This window comes from Macaca mulatta, chromosome 1 (assembly GCF_049350105.2).
Source record: "Macaca mulatta isolate MMU2019108-1 chromosome 1, T2T-MMU8v2.0, whole genome shotgun sequence".
Taxonomy (NCBI): Eukaryota; Metazoa; Chordata; class Mammalia; order Primates; family Cercopithecidae; genus Macaca; species Macaca mulatta.
Window position 1 is genome coordinate 221,346,613 of NC_133406.1, and position 18,258 is coordinate 221,364,870.

Genomic DNA, 18,258 nt, shown 5'->3' on the forward strand with positions numbered 1-18,258 from the left:
GCCCCTGCTCTTAGCCCCTATCCTGCTCCACATGGGATGAGGTGGAGATAGGAGTGAAGTGGCTTTGAAGTCTAGGCTAAGAAATTGGGACGTATATTCTGTGCCTATTGGAGAGCCACTGAAGATTTCTGAGCAGAAAACAACATGCATAAAATCTTGTTAAGACTGGTGGGAGAGGGAGAGATGGAAAGCCGGGAGTCCATTTGGAAGACTTGCAGAGATTTTGGAGAGGTCAAAGAAATTCCCAAGGCTCCCCATCCTCAATCAAACTGAGGCTTTACAGGTAACAGGTCCAGACCAGAAAGAAGTTTTATGGTTGGTTTGGGGGGCCAAGGGGGAGGATTCAGGAAACCCTAATAGATGTGGCTCCTGACTGACAAATTCTAGCATTACGTTCTGTGACTTGATCTCCTAATCTTCAAGAGAGGTATCCAAATTGATGAAGAGAAGATCCATAGTCATCTTTCTATTCCTTGACAGGAGGACTTCTACAACCAGATAGGATTTGGGTTTTATCCATGAAGTCTGCTTCCATGGGGAGAAGAGGAAGTCACGTCTGGAACAGTGGCAAGTCTAACTTCTGTGGTGTGAAGAGTCTGTCATGTGATATTATAATGGATATACTCCCGTGTAGACAGGAGATGGTTCTTTCCATCATAATGTGTTATATAATTGATTATATTAAAAAATGAACTCTCTATCTGCTTATTTTCCTTCTCTCCTCAGTAACAGTGTGCCTGACCTCACATCTGGACCATGTGGCAGGAGGGGACAGGGATCATTACTATCTTACAATGAGGCCCAGAGAGATCAAGTGACTTTCTCATGATTACACAGTGACCCAGGGAAGCTCCGATGAGAACAGTGGATGCTCTATAGTAAGAATTTGGGGAAGCCTTTCTTCTGATTCAAAGTCACTGACCCATGGAAGGATCAGTCAGTCAGAGCCACCCACTTAAAAAGGAAGTTAATTTAAGGGCTTTAAAACTACAGCAAACATTACTTATAATAACTAATAAAAACTAAAAATATAAAAAACATTAAACTCCACTACCTAACTGAAAAATAGTAAGAATAAAACTATTCCATAACTATTATAATAAAAATGTACTCTAGGCTGGGCGAGGTGGCTCACGCCTGTAATTCCAGCACTTCGGGAGGCCTAGGCGGGCGGATTACCTGAGGTTGGGAGTTTAAGACCAGCCTGGTAGGCCAGGCGCGGTGGCTCAAGCTTGTAATCCCAGCACTTTGGGAGGCCGAGACAGGCGGATCACGAGGTCAGGAGATCGAGACCATCCTGGCTAACATGGTGAACGGTGAAACCCCGTCTCTACTAAAAAATACAAAAAAAAACTAGCCGGGCGAGGTTACAGGCGCCTGTAGTCCCAGCTACTCGGGAGGCTGAGGCAGGAGAATGGCGTAAACCCGGGAGGCGGAACTTGCAGTGAGCTGAGATCTGGCCACTGCACCACAGCCTGGGCGACAGAGCAAGACTCCATCTCAAAAAAAAAAAAAAAAAAAAAAAAAAAGACCAGCCTGGCCAACATGGCAAAATCCCATTTCTACTAAAAATACAAAAATTAGCCAGGTGTGGTGGCGGGCTCCTGTAATTCCAGCTAGTCGGGAGGCTGAGAACCCGGGGGGCGGAGGTTGCAGTGAGCTGAGATCACACCACTGCACTCCAGCCTAGATGACAGGGAGAAGACTGTGTCTCAAAAATAAAAATAAAAATAAAAAAGTACTCTAGGTCTTGATCACAATCAGAGATACAGACAGCAGAAAAGCTAGAGGGCAAAGAGTGATGGAAACTGAAAGACATGTACATGTGCAGATAGACGGAGAGACTGGAGAGGGAATCACAGCACATTTATACTCATATACACACACACAGAAGCCAACTAGACCTAATTTATAGATACTGCTCCTTCAAAATCAAATCCCTAGAGCCACATTTCTCACTATTAGATAAGGGAGTTACAAATATGGATGGCAGGAAGGCTAGACTAAATCCTAGGTTTTAGACTTAAGATAGCATGAACTCAAGGTCACATACACACACACACATAGACACACATATTTTCTAGCTACGTCGGCTAAGAGGTGGACAAAGCTTTTGGTGTGTCTAAGCAATGGCACACCAACAGCAACAAGGATACCTAGAGAGCTTGGTTTCTAACTACCACTCGCCACTCAATGGAACCAGGGCTCCTTGGAGAAATTGCTGATTCCAAGGCTGGGTGGGGCAAATACAAGAAGAGTCTGCAATAGCTCGTGTTCAAAGAATGGAATGGATATGTCAAACGGATACAGATACCATTTGAAAGAGATCCTACTGGACAAATCTAGACAATTTGAGTTAAATATTAATAATAATGGATTGTAATCAGTTGAATAAAACGAGAATCCATGAGTTCATACTGATATAGATAAATGACTAAATAAATGAGGGAGAAGGGAAAGTTCTTTCTCATAGGATGCCACGTAATAAGAAAGAATAAATTTAGGGCCAGATGCAGTTGTTCATACCTGTAATCCCAGCACTTTGGGAGGCGGAGGCAGGTGGATCGCTTGAGCCCAGGAGTTCAAGACCAGCCTGGGGAACATGGTGAAACCCCGTCTCTACAAAAAATACAAAAATTAGCCAGGCATGGTGGCGTGCACCTGCAGTCCCAGCTACTCAGGAGGCTGAGGTGGGAGGATCACCTGAGCCCTGGATAGCAAGGTTGCAGTGGGCCAAAATTCCTCCACTGCACTCTAACGTGGGCAACAGAGTAAGACCCTGTCTCAAAAAAAAAAAAAAAGAAAAAAGAAAAAAAAGAAAAAAATCTAATTATCTAATTGAAAAGTGTATAGATTTTAAGATGCCTACTCCAATAAAATGTCATGATGCTTTATTACATTTGCAAGGACTTAGCCAAACTCATCAGCAACACTGACCCAAAGCTCTGATTGATAATTATGTTTCTGATTAATAGACATAGGAATTATTTTTTTAAACAAATACAGCTGACTTCAAATTGGATCAACTTATTCTTACTAATTTAAACTCAATGAACGGGCTCTGATCCATTTCAACTAGTTTAAGTAGCTCAAATCAGGTTTAAACTGGATCAAACTGCTTTCCTTTGAAATGACCCTCCCCACTTTAAACAGCTTTTGACCAGCATAGAAAGTAGATAAGAGTCTGGCCTCCGGAATCAGGTTCAGATTCCACCTGCATCGTCTCACCTTCTTGTCATTGGGCACGTTAATTTGCCCTTCCAAAATCTGTTTCTTCATCCATAAAACGAGGATAACAGTACTTCTATCATAAGCTTGTAAAACGTTAAGTCTCGTGATATATGTTCTGCCTAGCTCAAACTGGATAGACCAGGAATAAAGATGATGTGATTGACAGTTGATAATGAGCTCCTTTTTTCTAGCCCCAATTTCTTCCCTGTTAAAGATTCATCACCTGCCCACACCTCCTTCAAGAATTCTTGACATCTTCCTCCACCTCCACCTTCTGGCTCTGAACTCCTTAAGTGAGGGTCAAACAATTGAAGCCAATTATCCTGAATGCAAATGCCCAGTAATAGTTCTATGTTCCTACCTGGGTGGAAGCTCCTAGAGTTCTTCTTCAGTGTCTTTTCCCCTTCTCCCTTCCTAGCCTAGCTCAAAGACCATGTGCTCAGTAAATAACTTTGTGTGCATGTGTGTGGTTTTTCATTTGTTTTTTAAGACAGGGTTTCACTCTTGTCACCCAGACTAAAGTGTAGTGGCATGATCATGGCTCACTGCAGCCTCAACCTCCTGAGCTCAAGTGATCTTCCCTCCTCAGCCTCCCAAGTATCTGGAACTACAGGTGCATGCCACCATCCCTGGCTAATTTTTGTGTTTTTTGTAGAGATGGGGTCCTGCTATGTTGCCCAGGCTAGTCTGGAACTCCTGGGCTCAAGCAATCCACCTGCCTCAGCCTCCCAAATTGCTGGGGTTACAGGTGTGATCCATTGCGCCCAGCCTGCAACAACCCCTTAGGTTATGGAAACTCCTCGTGGTCACCTGGCAAATAAGTGGTAGAGTAGGAACTTAGATCCAGTCCCCTGATTCCAAATTATTTACAGCCCTGCCTCTCCCTTGGTTCCTCTCTGTCAAGGCACTTGACAGCAGAACAGTTGTCACTGACTCTCACTCTTGTTCCACACAGAGGCCGTTCGTTAGACATGGGGTTTCTCCCCTGCTCCTGCCCCGGTCTGTCTTTACCCCAATCCCATGCTTTGGTGTCCAAGGGGAAGCGATGCTTGCAGCGCGCTTAAAGAAAAAAGTGGTGATAGCTTCCAGATGAGCTTATTATTCTAAATGTAACATTCCTTTTGGTACTTAGAATTTCCACTTTCTCCCTTCCACCCCGTTTGCATTTAGGTAATTAGAAAGCACGCAACAGGAAACCATTTGTGTCTCAGTACCATTCAGGATGAAGGCTGTCCGAGCGCCATGGAGTCACATCCTTGTGGAAATACTTTGCAGTTTATTTGGACAGGTTCAAAAATAGTCCTTCAACAATACAATCAGATCGAACCACGACAAGCAAAATGCAATTATGGCTTGGTTACATTTTTAAAAAATGTAAACAGTGAGGTTTGGGAAAACTAAAAGCAAAAAACTAGATCTTCATCTCCATTCCCAACCCCTGCATTTCCTACAAGCAGGACTTCGAGACGGCATCTGCCATCTTTTGAAATGGATGAGAGGATGACACTCACTAAAGGAGACAGCTCAACAGTGTGTTCTGAGGCCATTTCTCAGAACAAAGGCATACTTCTGCATAAGGCAAATGCAGCCTGATAAAGGCTCCTCTGGTGGGTACTTGGAATGCCAAAGTCATTCACCTAAATGAGCTCAAAATACATATTGTTCTGGGCCAAATTATACAGTGTCAAGCTCAGACTGTATGTATTTATGTATGTTGGCAGAGCAGGCCACTTTTGGGGCGCCACAGCTTTATCCTAGCATCCTGTGCCCCGCTGGGTTCCCATCGCTGTCTCCCCAAACCCATGAATTTCCTTGGATTTGGTTCCAGAAAGGCAGACAAGAAACAAAGTCAGTTGCACAAGCCCACAAGGGAACAGGGCCCCAGAGGACTTGAATTTCTAATGAAACTTAAGAGTAACACAGAATGTGTGCCTTTGCCAACAAGCCAGGACTTTCTGAAGGTTGATCTGAGATGGGGGCAGGGAGTGGGGACAGGATCAAGTGTGCCTTGGGCCAGCCTCTGCTAACGGCGACAAGGCGGGAATACAAAGCTCTCTAGAACTAAAGCAACTGGCCAGTGCTTCCTGTGGCCTCTGTCCAGAACTATTCCCTCAGACAGCTGACCCCTTTCTCAGAGCACTTCAGTGGTGCTTCCAAGATGCCAAAGAGATCCATCCAAATAAATGCCTAAAACCTAACAGCTAATGAGATAGAGAACTTTCATTCCAATGTCCCTCTCCACTCCTTATTTTTCTGACGTGTCTAGGGAATTTGTGGTCACCTTGTTTTGTCGTTTTTGGAAGGGGGCATGTTATTCTTCTCTCTGCCTGAAGATGGGAAAATGACAGAAAAATTGGGGAAGGAAAATGCTTTTTTTGAGACAGATTCTCACTCTGTTGCCGGGCTGGAGTGCAGTGGCGTGATCTCGGCTCACCGCAACCTCTGCCTCCCGGGTTCAAATGATTCTTCTGCCTCAGCCTCCTGAATAGCTGGGACTACTGGTGTGCACCACCATGCCCGGTTGACTTTTATATTTTTAGTAGAGACGGGTTTTACCATGTTGGCCAGGATGGTCTCGATCTCTTGACCTCGTGATCCGCCCGCCTCGACCTCCCAAAGTGCTGGGATTACAGGTGTGAACCTCCACGCCCGGCCAGGAAAATACTTTTAAAGCAAATAGAAGGCCGGGTGCAGTGGCTCACGCCTGTAATCCCAACACTTTGGGAGGCCAAGGCGGGAGGATCACCTGAGGTCGGGAGTTTGAGACCAGCCTGACCAACATGGAGAAACACCGTCTCTACTAAAAATAAAAAATTAGCTGGGTGTGGTGGTGCATGCCTGTAATCCCAGCTACTCAGGAGGCTGAGGCAGGAGAACCGCTTGAACCCAGGAAGTGGAGGTTGCAGTGAGCCGAGATCGCCCCATTGCACTCCAGCCTGGGCAACAAGAGCAGAAACTCCATGTCAAAAATAAATAAATAAAGCAAATAGGAAGAAAACAAGTGGAAGGGATGAAACAGGTTGTACATTATTTTTCTTTCAATTACATGGGTTGCCTTCATCATGGAATGAAGCGGACCAAGTGAAAAACAGCCAAGCAGCAATGACAAGCCATGGCTGAGACTTCCAGTCTAGGGCTAAGCCCATCTTTGGACTTCAGATGACCCAAAGAGGAAAACAAGCCCAGAAGGCAGAGAAGCCTGGACAGTTTATAGGGCAGAGCCTAGCAGAACTTTCTGGAAAAGGGAGTGGGGAGGCTGAGGGAGGGTATTTGCTACCCTGAATGTACTCACTATAGCACTTGTAAGAACTAAGGTCTAATCAATGTTCCAGAACTGGAGTCAGACATGAGTTGTACCCTACTGCCCAGCCTCCCCGTCCATGCCTCTTCCCTGCCCCTGCACACCCTGGCTATGCTGAACTACTTGCGATTTCCCAGCTATAATATGCATTACATGATCCTGAGCAAACACAGAGGCTACCCTCCTTCTGTTTGGGATTCCCAGTCAACTTCGGGTCTCAGTGCAGGCATTCCATCGCCTGTGGGGCCATGCTAAGGAGACGTAGTTGCTCCTTCTCCTTTGTTTTCAGTACTTTGCCTACACCTCTCCTCTCCATTAAAACACTTCTTTCAGAGTTGTGTTTGCATGTCTGTCTTTCCATCAGACTCTAAGCTCCTTGAAGGCAGAAGCCTGTGTGTTTTTACCCATTTATCTCTGCTGCTTACAAGAGAGTCTAGCTTACAGTAGATGCCCAATCAACATTTACAGGATGCAGGGGCAAGTGAGATCGGGCTCTGCTTGTCTTACTTCTATGTTAAGGAAAAAGAAAGAAGAAAGGCTGAGCTCTGGGGTTCTGTATATCGTCTGAAGAAATTGCTAAAATATGACTTTTGCATCTAGCATCCCTGGTTCAAGTGAAACCACAGGAACAAACTCAAAGGGGTTTGTCCTCAAACCTCAGCTGCTACGTGAAGACAAAGTTAACCCCAAACGGGCCCCTCCGGCCGGGTGGGCATGCCATGAGCTTTCCTCCGCCCTCCAGAGCTGAAGCTTGGACTGTCTCAAACTCTATGAAGCTGCAGGACTTGACTTCAGTGGAGTGGGCCATCCACACAGCCAGGATTCCTCCCCTGCTAATACAGCAGCAGTGGGACCGCCTCTCGGTAGGCACAGCTGAGATGTACCCTGCCAGGTCCCCAGGTGAGAACACATGAAGAGTTGCCACAGAACGAAAGGCGCCTTGAGACATCAGTCATCTCCATCAGGCCACGCAGCAGCAATCTTCAACTTCTGATTACGAGGCGGAAGCAGTTCTGAAAACTATGCATGAGGGGGCAAGTGGGAAGGAATACCCAAAGACTGGTTTCAGGGGGTTCTCAGAGGGGCTGTGAGCAGGTGGCTACAGCTGCCGGCAGTTCACACACAGTCCTCCTCAAGCTCAGAGACCAACGGTGAAGAAACAAAGGCCATGCAATGGGCTTCCTATTTTTGTTTAATTTATTTAAGACCACCTCCTTACAACTTCCAGAGAGAAAATACAAAACAAGAAACAGACTTGGTTTCAAATACATAACCAGGTGCTGGAGTTTAAAGCATCACTGATAACATTGTTACAGAAGAATGGCAGCTTACTCCAGGGCACTTCAGTATTCCTGAGGAATAAACATGATTTCTCTTGTCCTCCCGCTGGGATGTTCTCAGGTGAAGTCACTGCTCCTGCTCCTGTAAAGCAAGGACACTGAGCTTAAAACTTAACACGGCATTCTCACAACCCTCTCTAATTGCTGTATCAGGTCAGACCCAAAGAGCCAGAGGCCAAAACCTGATCACACTGTTTACATTAAAACTGGATCACAACAGGACTATGTACACCCCACCCAGGTTTCTAAGAGTGCCCCCCGGCCCCAATCTTACAGGAAGAAGAGTGGGAAATGAGTGGAACAGGGCCAAACCATCATGACCTGGATCACAATTACTAAAACCTGACAAAGGCGTCCCAGGGGAGCGGGAGAGCATGGTTCTAACCAGCCTACGAACTACATGGCCTTGCCAAGTTTCTCAACCCCGGTAAGAGTCGGCTTTCTCATCAGCTGAATGAGGATAGTAACATCTCTCACAAATCCACTGGCAGGTCTAGAGGGAAAGACTATTAATGATAAAGCACCCAGGATGGTCTTGGGGGCAGATCAGGCACTCAAGAGGCAGTTATCATAATAGGATGACACTGAATAAGCCCAAGTTGGGATTTTCCTCCATTTTTCAGGGAATGGAGGATGACAACATCAAGGCAGAGACTCAAGTTCAGATACAGTTACAAGGCCATTCTGGAGCAGGACACACAAATGTAAAAAATGGAACAATATTTTCCACAGGAACTCCCAGTCATTAAATACATAATATGCAATCACCCCAAGCCATTATCCCTGACAACGCAGTTTGGAACAATGGAAATGTTTTAAGCAAAAGACCTGAAGCTTCTCTCTCTGCTCCTTTTGTTTCTCCCCACAATCAGCTCTGGTGCCAGGAAAGTGAGGAGCCAGGGAGCGGTGGAAAAGGCCGGCTGCTGGCTTCAGTGCCACGCAGCGGCGCCTCTTCTTGCACAGTCACAGTCCCTGTGATGACCTCACTCTTGGTTTGGCGCAGAGATGGCTCCGCTCCTCCCATCTCTCCAGCACCCATGGGCTGGCTGCAGGCAGCTGACGGTATGAGCAGGTTCTAAAATGGCAGGTGCAGGGCCGTGGCAGGATACTGCAACTTCAGATTTGGTGGCCCTTGTGGCCACAGCTCCTGACTAGAATTAGGACATGCATTTGTACCACATTTTCCACTCTATTTGTTATTACAGTGGAACAATGGACAAGTCAATCACTCTTTTTGCGCTGGCCTCATCTACAACAACCAATGTTTCTATATATTTAGCACTTCACAGCTTAAAAACATTTTCGTGTGTAAATCTCACAACCACACTATAGGTAGAAATTATTACCCTCATTTTATGGAGGAAAAATGGAAGCTCAGAAGTGAAACAACTTAAGATCACACAGGAAGCAAGTGACGGGCTTGCACCCAGGTCTCCTGGCTTCTGTGCCCTTTCCACTGGCCCAGCTGCTGCCCCGTTCACAGTGATTCTAGCCCAAGAGTAACCTGGAAAGCTGAGGCTTCTGTGCATGCAGGGAATGTGAAGCTGTTCACTGAGAATTGTGCTGCTACAAAGGTTATGCCTTGGTAAGCCTGAGGCCATCAGCACTTACCTCTAATAGAATAATTTACTTCGTTCATTCATTTTACATTTATTTGAGTGCCTATTTTGTTTCAGGTCCTGGAAATACAAAATAAGTGCCACTTCTGTCCTTGGGCACCAGCCTCCAATGTTCCTGTCACTTAAACCCCACAGTAACTAATCATCAAGTAAGGAAGACTGCTACACATGAAGCCCTGAGGAAGCCTGCCGCCCTCTTCCCTCTGGAGGTGTGGGTAAGAAGTTTCCAGCTTGTGTGCAGCATTAAAAATCCACCTGAAGGCCACGCGCGGTGGCTCACACCTATAATCCCAGCACTTTGGGAGGCCAAGGCGGGTGGATCACCCAAGGTCAGAAGTTCGAGACCAGCCTGGCCAATACGGTGAAACCCTGCCTCTACTAAAAATACCAAAATTAGCCGGGCATGGGTGGCTCGTGCCTGTAATCCCAGCTACTCGGGAGGCTGAGGCAGGAGAATCACTTGAACCTGGGAGGCCGAGGTTGCAGTGAACCAAGATTACGTCACTGCACTCCAGTCTTGGTGGCAGAGTGATACTCCATCCCTCCAAAATAAATAAATAAATAAAATAAAATAAAAATAAAAATCCATCTGAAGGCAGGACTTCAGCGGAATCATGTGACACTTACAGTCGAGACTGCCTTCTTCAGTTAAAAAGCAGAACCATAGCCTGGCCAACATGGTGAAACTCCATCTCTACTAAAATACAAAAATTAGCCGGGCGTGGTGGCAGGCACCTGTAATCCCAGCTACTCGGGAAGCTGAGGCAGGAGAATTGCTTGAACCCGGGAGGCAGAGGTTGCAGTGAGCCGAGATGGTGCCACTGCATTCCAACTTGGGCGACAAAGCAAGGCTCCATCTCAAAAAAATAAAATAAATTAATAAAAAGCAGAATCATGGCTGGGTCCCGGAAGTCTTTGGGTTTAGCTTAAGTATATGTGAGATGTTTATAGGGCACTCAGATCTTAAACGAAAAGTGCTACTTACAGATAGTTAACACAATCTACCTTACCATTGATGATAAATGTTCAAGCAGGTTCCTTAATTCCAATCAGCTAGCACATGAGTATGTATCTGAACACACATATGCATCTGAAGGCACAGGGGAGACTTTAGCACCAAAACAGCGATGACATCACTGGAGGCCAAAGAGCAATTAGCATCTCAGAGTGGTGCCACAGTGACACACATGGTTTACTCATTACATACAGTCTAAAGAATTCTTCAGGGGCTCAGGAGAAATCTTTCTCTTCTGAAGGAAAGAGAAATATATATTCTGTACATACTTTGACATATTTTCCGTGTAGAAGATATGGAGCCTGGAAATCATGCTGACAGTTGGAGTAAGCCATTCCTAATCCCATGCCAGAACCGAAGGCTAATGGCCACATTCTTCCTAGTGAGCAGAAAAGGGAAAATCCCAATAGGGAACTATTAAGAGAAGATAAAGCTCCCCATCCTCTTAAATACATTTACTTAGGATTCAACATGCATCATACTAATGACTATCATAACCATACATTTTTATCAATGTTTCACAATGGCCCCAAAAAAGAGGTGTAAATTAGTGAAGTTACTTGTTTAGCAAATACTTGTTAAGTGCCTATGCTGATAAGTTTGAGGAAAAATAAGTAGTAAAGGCTGGGTGCGGTGGCTCATGCCAGTAATCCCAGCACTTTGGGAGGCCGAGGTAGGCAGATCACGAGGTCAGGAGATCGAGACCGTCTTAGCCAACATGGTGAAACCCCATCTCTACTAAGATACAAAAAATTAGCCGGGCATGGTGGTGCGTGCCTGTAATCCCAGCTACTTGGGAGGCTGAGGCAGGGGAATTGCTTGAACCAGGGAGGCGGAGGTTGCAGTGAGCTGAGATCGCACCACTGCATTCCAGCCTGGCGACAGAGCAAGACTCCGTCTCAAAAAAAAAAAAAGGTAGTAAAATATGAAAACAGTAGATAAATCTTTTAACTTTTCTATATCAGTTCTAATCATCTGCTCAGTTTAACTAATATCTTAGCCAGTAAGATGCATGAATTCTAAAAAGATGTAAGCATTTTACCGCTATTTACATGCTTTGATTATAGTAGTAAGTCATGGGGTTTACATAAGCCACTCTGTAAGTGATTCTTTCATATCAGCACTATGTGTTAATTATGATTCTCTAGTCAAGTATTTCCCACTGGTCTTCACGGAAAGAGGTCAAAAGGATCCCTCGGCATCTATTCAGTATCCAAACTTTAGAAGTTCTTCCACAGAATGAAAAGAATATTGCCTGCCCTTTGCTTAGGAGAATTTTTGACCAAGAAGTATGTGTTTGGTCTACTTGTTTCTATTACCAGCAAGATTCTCATTTTCACTTCCTCTAGAAAAAAATTACAATTAATTAGAAATATCTGAGCATGCAGACTTGGCCAAATGACTCACTGGCATCAAGTACAGGCTTCTGCAATAATATCATATTTAGGATAACAGGCACCCTGCCTCAGTGCCCAGGGGAATGCTGGAAATGCCCAACCCATTTTGACCTCTTTCAAGTCCACATTCTTTATCTAATTCATTTTATAATGGGCTACCTAACCCCATAAATGGATGGGTTGACAACCCACAATTTGATGGGTTCCAATGTGTCCTCTGGAAGTGTCCCTGCTACATATATGTATACACTACGACATTATGTTGAAAAGACAGAGTGACACTTACTTTTAAAGAAGGTAAGTGAGAAAACAATTCCTAATCCAAAACCCGTACCTACAAAGAGGGAGAAAAGACACCATCAATCTCATAGCAGTAACTTCACAAAGCTAACATTAACATTTCTTAAATGTGAACATCGTAAAACAGATTTTCTTTAATAATTTGGTAGAAAACTAATTTTCTAATTTCTAACTGTCTTTATTTGTCAGAGGTTTTACTGATGCCTTTGGTTCTCCTGCCCAACAGGAAATAAAAACTTGACTCCCTGTTCTCTCTAGACAAGTTGTGGGATGTGGGGCAGGGAGTCGACCCTCTCTACACTGCTGGCAAGTGGCCTCCAGCATCCTGGGGTCTCCTACCAACCTCAAAGAGGGATATCACAGCCAAAACAGGAGATAGTGCCAACAGGGCGCTCCCTTGCCACCTCCGCACTTGGAGGAAGATAAAAAGCAGTAATCCAGAACAATTCCTAAAGGCTGCGCTATCACACAAGCCAGAATATCTAGGCAGAGGAAAAAGACGTCCCTCAAGAGCCGCAGATGAAGAAAATGACTTGCCCGAGGATACTGTTTAGTTAGTTGCGGCACAGTGATCCGGGCTCAAGTCTGACAGACTCAATGATACTGTATCTGCCATGTCCAGACGTTAGATTCCTCTAGAGTTTCAACCCCTAAACAATTACTACCCCTCAAGGGAAATTGGAATGTCAAGATTTCCACTGCCAGTGAAATAACAGCCAAAACATGACTGTGCTCCCCATACAGCTCAGAATGCTAGACAACCCGGGTAGTAACAAGTCTTCACAAAGCCGAAAGGGCCTGTTAAATTCATTCCCAGACTAATCCTACCGCACAAGTCACAGACACAAGAAGACGACCTGGTAGGTGTGATTCAAGAACCTCAGGGACATGGAAGCCATTGATACTGATATTCCTTGGCAAGATGCTGCTGTTGCTTGGCTTATAAAATGATACAGGTTCAATTTTAAGGCGATTTGCCTCACTCCTTGCAGCTGGAAGATGAGTAAGACAGTAAATTGGTACTAGAAAATGAGGTAAAGGATTTGGACTGGCTTACAGATTCCAAACCAGGCAATGGAATGGGGAGATAGGCCAGTAAAAACATAATGACTTACAATCAGAGCTTTTGCTCTTCTCCATCTGGAGGCAATTTTTTGGCAAAGAAATCAAAAGCCCCAAAGGAAAATATTTCAGCATTTTTCTTGTCCCTCTGACTCCATGCCTGTCTCTTCTATTTTCCCCCAAGGAGAAAAAGCTATCTGATGCTCAATTTTTCCTAGCAGTAGACCAAGAATGATGCCAACTCCATTGCTAACAGTACCACTCAATCAAAAAGACGAGCAATGCTTTCACATCAATCAATATCAAGCAGAAAATCAAAATCTTTAATCTCTAGAATTCAGATATATGCCCAACCACCCAGTTTTGTTCCTATTATAGGCATTTATCTGCAAGTGTAAATATGAAGTAAAAATAAACAGTTCAGACCAGCAAAAAGGAGTTATCAAAGAATGTGCTCTATGGTCTTAGTTCAGCTGGGCTGCTGTATCTTCAATTCTTAAGGGTGATTTTTCCCTCATTTCTGTATTTTTAAGACAAAAAGTAATAAGACTATTCTCTTCAGAAAAAAATAATTCAGAAAGTGATTTTTAATTGCAATGTTTTACTTAGAGTTAGCTATATCTCAGTTACTTACAAGATAAACAATGGTGGAACCGCTGATGAGTTTTACAGATTCAAGTTCTCACATGCACAATTCTCTTTTAAAAGGCAACATGTTGCTTCAAAGAAGTCCCACCTGATCAGGGGACACCAACTCTGCAGCTGTTTCCACTAAAGATTGGCACCTCTAGGCCAGGTTTAGACTTCATAACAATAAAACATGAAAGGTTTGTCTTACAATAAAAACAAACCAACATGGAAAAGAGAAGAGTTTTCTCTGCCTTTGGCCACTTTTTGTTGTTGCATGACAAGCTCTTTTGAAGGAAAAAAGCCAAAGGAAAAAGTACAAAGCATTTTTCACCTTCCCTGGAAGCAAATATTTAACAATGAATACAGTTTATGTAACCCTGCCTTCCCCAACTTAAGCCTGTTCTCAAAAGTCCATGCTGTCTGAAATGACAAATAACCCTAAAGTAAAGAAATGCCTGATTATAGGCACACATCTTCCTCATGGCAGAGGCCAGTTGCGGGCGTGTGGTAGGGGGTGGGGAACATAACAAAGGAGCCTTATGGAATTAACATTAGGCACAGGGCCATGCTCTGAAACCATGCCTTTTGGAGAGGAAAAAGAATTGGCACATATTCCTCTAAAATGAAATTACTCCGAATCAGTCTAACCATGCAATTTAATACATGCCTAGTGCCCAACAGAACATCATAAAACCGGCTAATAGATAAATACACATTTTTAAGAAGGAGCAATTCCTTAACATTTCATCGGATGGTATTTTAACAGTAAAAAGCACAGAGAACTCTGCGCCCAGTATATATACAATATATCAGTATATATACAATACTGATAAGATACAGAAGATAATAGGCCTTATCTTATGCCTAAAAGGATTTTACAACAAATTTAAAAGGAGAACAACCAATGGAGGTACAGCAATGTACACCTGAAGCCACGTTTTGGTAAGAAAAGGGGGAAAATGTATGTTGTTGGCCATTACAATTATGGACAATTTCTAATTGCTCGACGCAACTGCATTTTACATTTAGAAAATTCTTTGTTCTCACCATGCCACAGATCATAAAGCTTTACCTCACTGCAAAGAATTAGAAGCAAACATAATCAGCAGGAATTAACAAGTAGGCTCTCTAATCTGATTGCAGTCTCGGGGCAGCAATGTATTTTGGATGTTAGCCCCTAACAGAACAAGTTGTAGTCACATATGCTCCTGTACAACCAACTTCACAAAAGTTCCAATTGCCTATGGACTTTCAATGAAGGAAGAACAACTCACTGAAGAGGAACAGAAACAGAAATTCACTTGGAAACATTTCTATAAAAGATCAAAGGGGAAAAAAGACTATAGACCCATTTCATCTATCAATAACTTATGGCAATTATAAAGACCCCACTCCAGCTTAAATGTAACATTTTAAACAAGGCTCCTACATTCGTAAGCCTAAGGTATAGTTGTCAGTGCTACATTTTAATCTACATCTAAAAGATTAGTTAAAATAGCAAAGTAACTCCATTTTATTTTGTATAACTTACATCAAGATGCATGAGCAAAAACTTAAGTACCATATTCAACTGGCAGTTCACAAATATGAGAAGCTACAGGAATTACCAGTCTTTAAGATCCTAGAAGCCTTGTGCTAGAAAACTTCTTCATTCTTACATGTCTGAAAGAAAGGATCCAATTTCTAAATAAATGCTGAATGTACTCTCCTGCTGAGTGAGTGGCGAGAGCACTGATGCTGCAGCAAGACAGGCCGGGCCCAAACCGCTGCTCCAGTCCCTACAAGTCAGCTCTCTGACCCCAGGCCAATTCGTCAACCCTACCCAGCCAAAACCTGCTCATCTGTAGAGTGAAAACAACCTTACAGGGTTGCTACATTAGAAAAATGGAAAGTCTCTAATAGTGTCTGACATGGAATTCACTAAGTGGTAGTAAGTTCTGCCACCTCCCTGATAAAAGATTTCAGAAGTGTAATACAGGCTGCGTGCAGCAGCTCATGCCTGTAATCACAGCACGTCAGGAGGCCAAGATGTGGGGATAGCTTGAGCCCAGGAGTTTGAAACCAGCCTGGGCAACATAGTCAGACTGCATCTCTACAAAAACAAAAACAAAACAAAGTAACAATAAATGAGTAAATAAATAAAAATCAGCCAGGCATGATGGTGCATGCCTGTGCTCCCAGCTACTCAGGAGGCTTGGGTGGGAGGATCACTTTAGCTTGGGAGTTGAGGCTGCAGTGCTAGCCTTGATCATACCACTGTACTGCAGCCTGGACAACAGAGTGAGACCTTGAAAAAGAAAAAAAATTGTAGTATAATAGCTAATCCTTTATTAAAATACAACTCACTGGCTGTGTAGGATCACACTGTGGATGAGCCACAGCTGAAAATGAGAAGCAGTTTTTTCCTGCCCTTTGCACAGCTGACTGTATTTCATCAACATTAGCAATTGTTTATATGACACATCAGGCTTTGGTGTGTGTGTGTGTGTGTGTATATATATATATATATATACATTTTTTTAAATAGAGGATCCTTTCAGACTTACTGCTGAACTAGACCATTTTGCTTTAAAATGTCATCAATATTTTCCTAGAATTGTCTTGTGTCTAATAAAGCTATATCTGTGCTTTGAACATAAATTTATATCAAACTGACCCATTTATAATGGCCATGCTTCCTGTTCAATCATGTTTCTGTCAACGCTATTACAATCACCAAATGCATGTGTTATGACAGAACAAACAAGAATGTGCTTTTATAGAAAATACCCTTGGAACTGAGTTTAGTGAGAATTACATTTCCAAGACACATTTCTGATTTATGAAAGATGCTCAGGGCCCCATTAATGAGGGAAAAAATAGTTTTAAGTCAGCTTCAAACTGTGTTACTTAATCCTTTGAGGAAAAGACAGATTGTCCCAGGTGTCCACATGTAAATGCCATTCATGTGAAAGTGCCAGACCAAGGACTCAGAGATGGTGATTTTAGTCTGTATTAATCAGCTTCTCAAAAGTCAACACTGCCATAGGGCATTTAGGAAACATACTAAGAAGGTGGCTATTTTACAAGACCTTACCCTTCCTGTGGCTATCTGGACTAGACAGGGGCTAGAACATCTGCAGGGATTTCTCGGGTGGACATCAATTACCAGGATTCTGATTAGAACAAGCAAACAAACCAGGCAACGGAAAGGAACAAAGATATGAAAGGTAAATGTGGAGTCATTACTGGTGTGCTCTGCTTCAAGAAAAGCCAAACTCAAAAAGGGGTCCTTTTAAATGACTATGTAAGCACTTAGTTCAACTTTCAGAATTCTGACAGCCATACAGCTTCTAAGAATGCATAAAACAAGAAACATAGTTGAAGAAATTTTACCAAAATATAATTCGTTAATGCACATGTAGATAAAGTATGTAGGAAAATGAGAAGCAGCTCTGAAGATTAATTATTAAAGGGAAGCTGAGAAAAAAGATACAAAATTGGTAAGTTTAGATAAACACATTAAAGACAGGTCACATTTATGGGGGGTGTGCTTTGGAGGTACTAACATCTACAAAGTGTCAGGCAGTGTATCACATTATAAAGTTTATTATGAAAACCTATAAAAAGTAGAATTCAAACCCAGGCTGTCTGACTCCGAGTCATGGCTCTTTCCTACACAAAGGGATAGAACTCATGAAGAGGTCAGCAGAGCAGCAAGGTGACTGTCTCTTGTTACATATGACAACAGTGTGTTTTTCTGGATTTTAACACTATCCATGGTTAATTTACGACTATGTTACTCTGCAGCCCCTCCAGGAAACAGAAACCACAGATGTTTGACCTACAGGAGTGGCAACAAAAACCTGAATTACTTAGAAACAATGAGAAATCGTCAACAAATCAAGCCAGAAAATACTTTCCTTACTTCTGTGCACTGGTTGGAGATACAATGAATCCAAATGCGCTGAGGTCTATAAACTGCTGAAAAGGGTATTTTCTATGGACTCCCTTTTCCCCTAACATCTCCAATATCTCCAGCTCCTCCTCAATTGTACCAGCAGTAACTGGATTCTCATCCTTGTGAAATTAAATATAAGAATCGGGGATTCATTATATCCTATTTATACATCATTATAGCTATTGTGTTAATGTCTATTCTATGATTCAAATAAAAAATTCAATGTGGCCGGGCGCGGTAGCTCACGCCTGTAATCCCAGCACTTTGGGAGGCCGAGGCGGGAGGATCACGAGGTCAGGAGATTGAGACCATCCTGGCTAACACGGTGAAACCCCGTCTCTACTAAAAATACAAAAAATTAGCCGGGCGCGGCAGTGGGCGCCTGTAGTCCCAGCTACTCGGGAGGCTGAGGCAGGAGAATGG

At 43.4% G+C, this 18,258-nt stretch overlaps 1 protein-coding gene and 1 long non-coding RNA gene across 3 annotated transcripts in view; one reads left to right on the forward strand and one right to left on the reverse strand.

The window, feature by feature from the left end:
* The window catches only part of LOC114673966 (uncharacterized), a 20,952-nt gene extending 10,875 nt beyond the window's left edge, over positions 1–10,077 (forward strand). The window contains exons 2-3 of the long non-coding RNA XR_003724838.2: positions 481–585; positions 9,549–10,077. This is a non-coding gene — a long non-coding RNA (uncharacterized LOC114673966). The remainder of the gene's footprint in view (positions 1–480; positions 586–9,548) is intronic.
* MICOS10 (mitochondrial contact site and cristae organizing system subunit 10) overlaps positions 7,718–18,258 on the reverse strand; it is a 31,037-nt gene continuing 20,496 nt past the window's right edge. Inside the window, exons 2-4 of one of the 2 annotated variants that reach the window (XM_015129715.3) lie at positions 12,190–12,237; positions 10,776–10,885; positions 7,718–7,954 (exon numbers count right to left, since the gene is read on the reverse strand). In XM_015129715.3, coding sequence (XP_014985201.2) covers positions 7,940–7,954; positions 10,776–10,885; positions 12,190–12,237 — 173 coding nt within the window. In that variant the 3' untranslated portion in view covers positions 7,718–7,939. Of the gene's footprint in view, positions 7,955–8,725; positions 8,948–10,775; positions 10,886–12,189; positions 12,238–18,258 lie in introns of those variants that run through there. The other variant, XM_028838673.2, reaches the window with a different exon arrangement.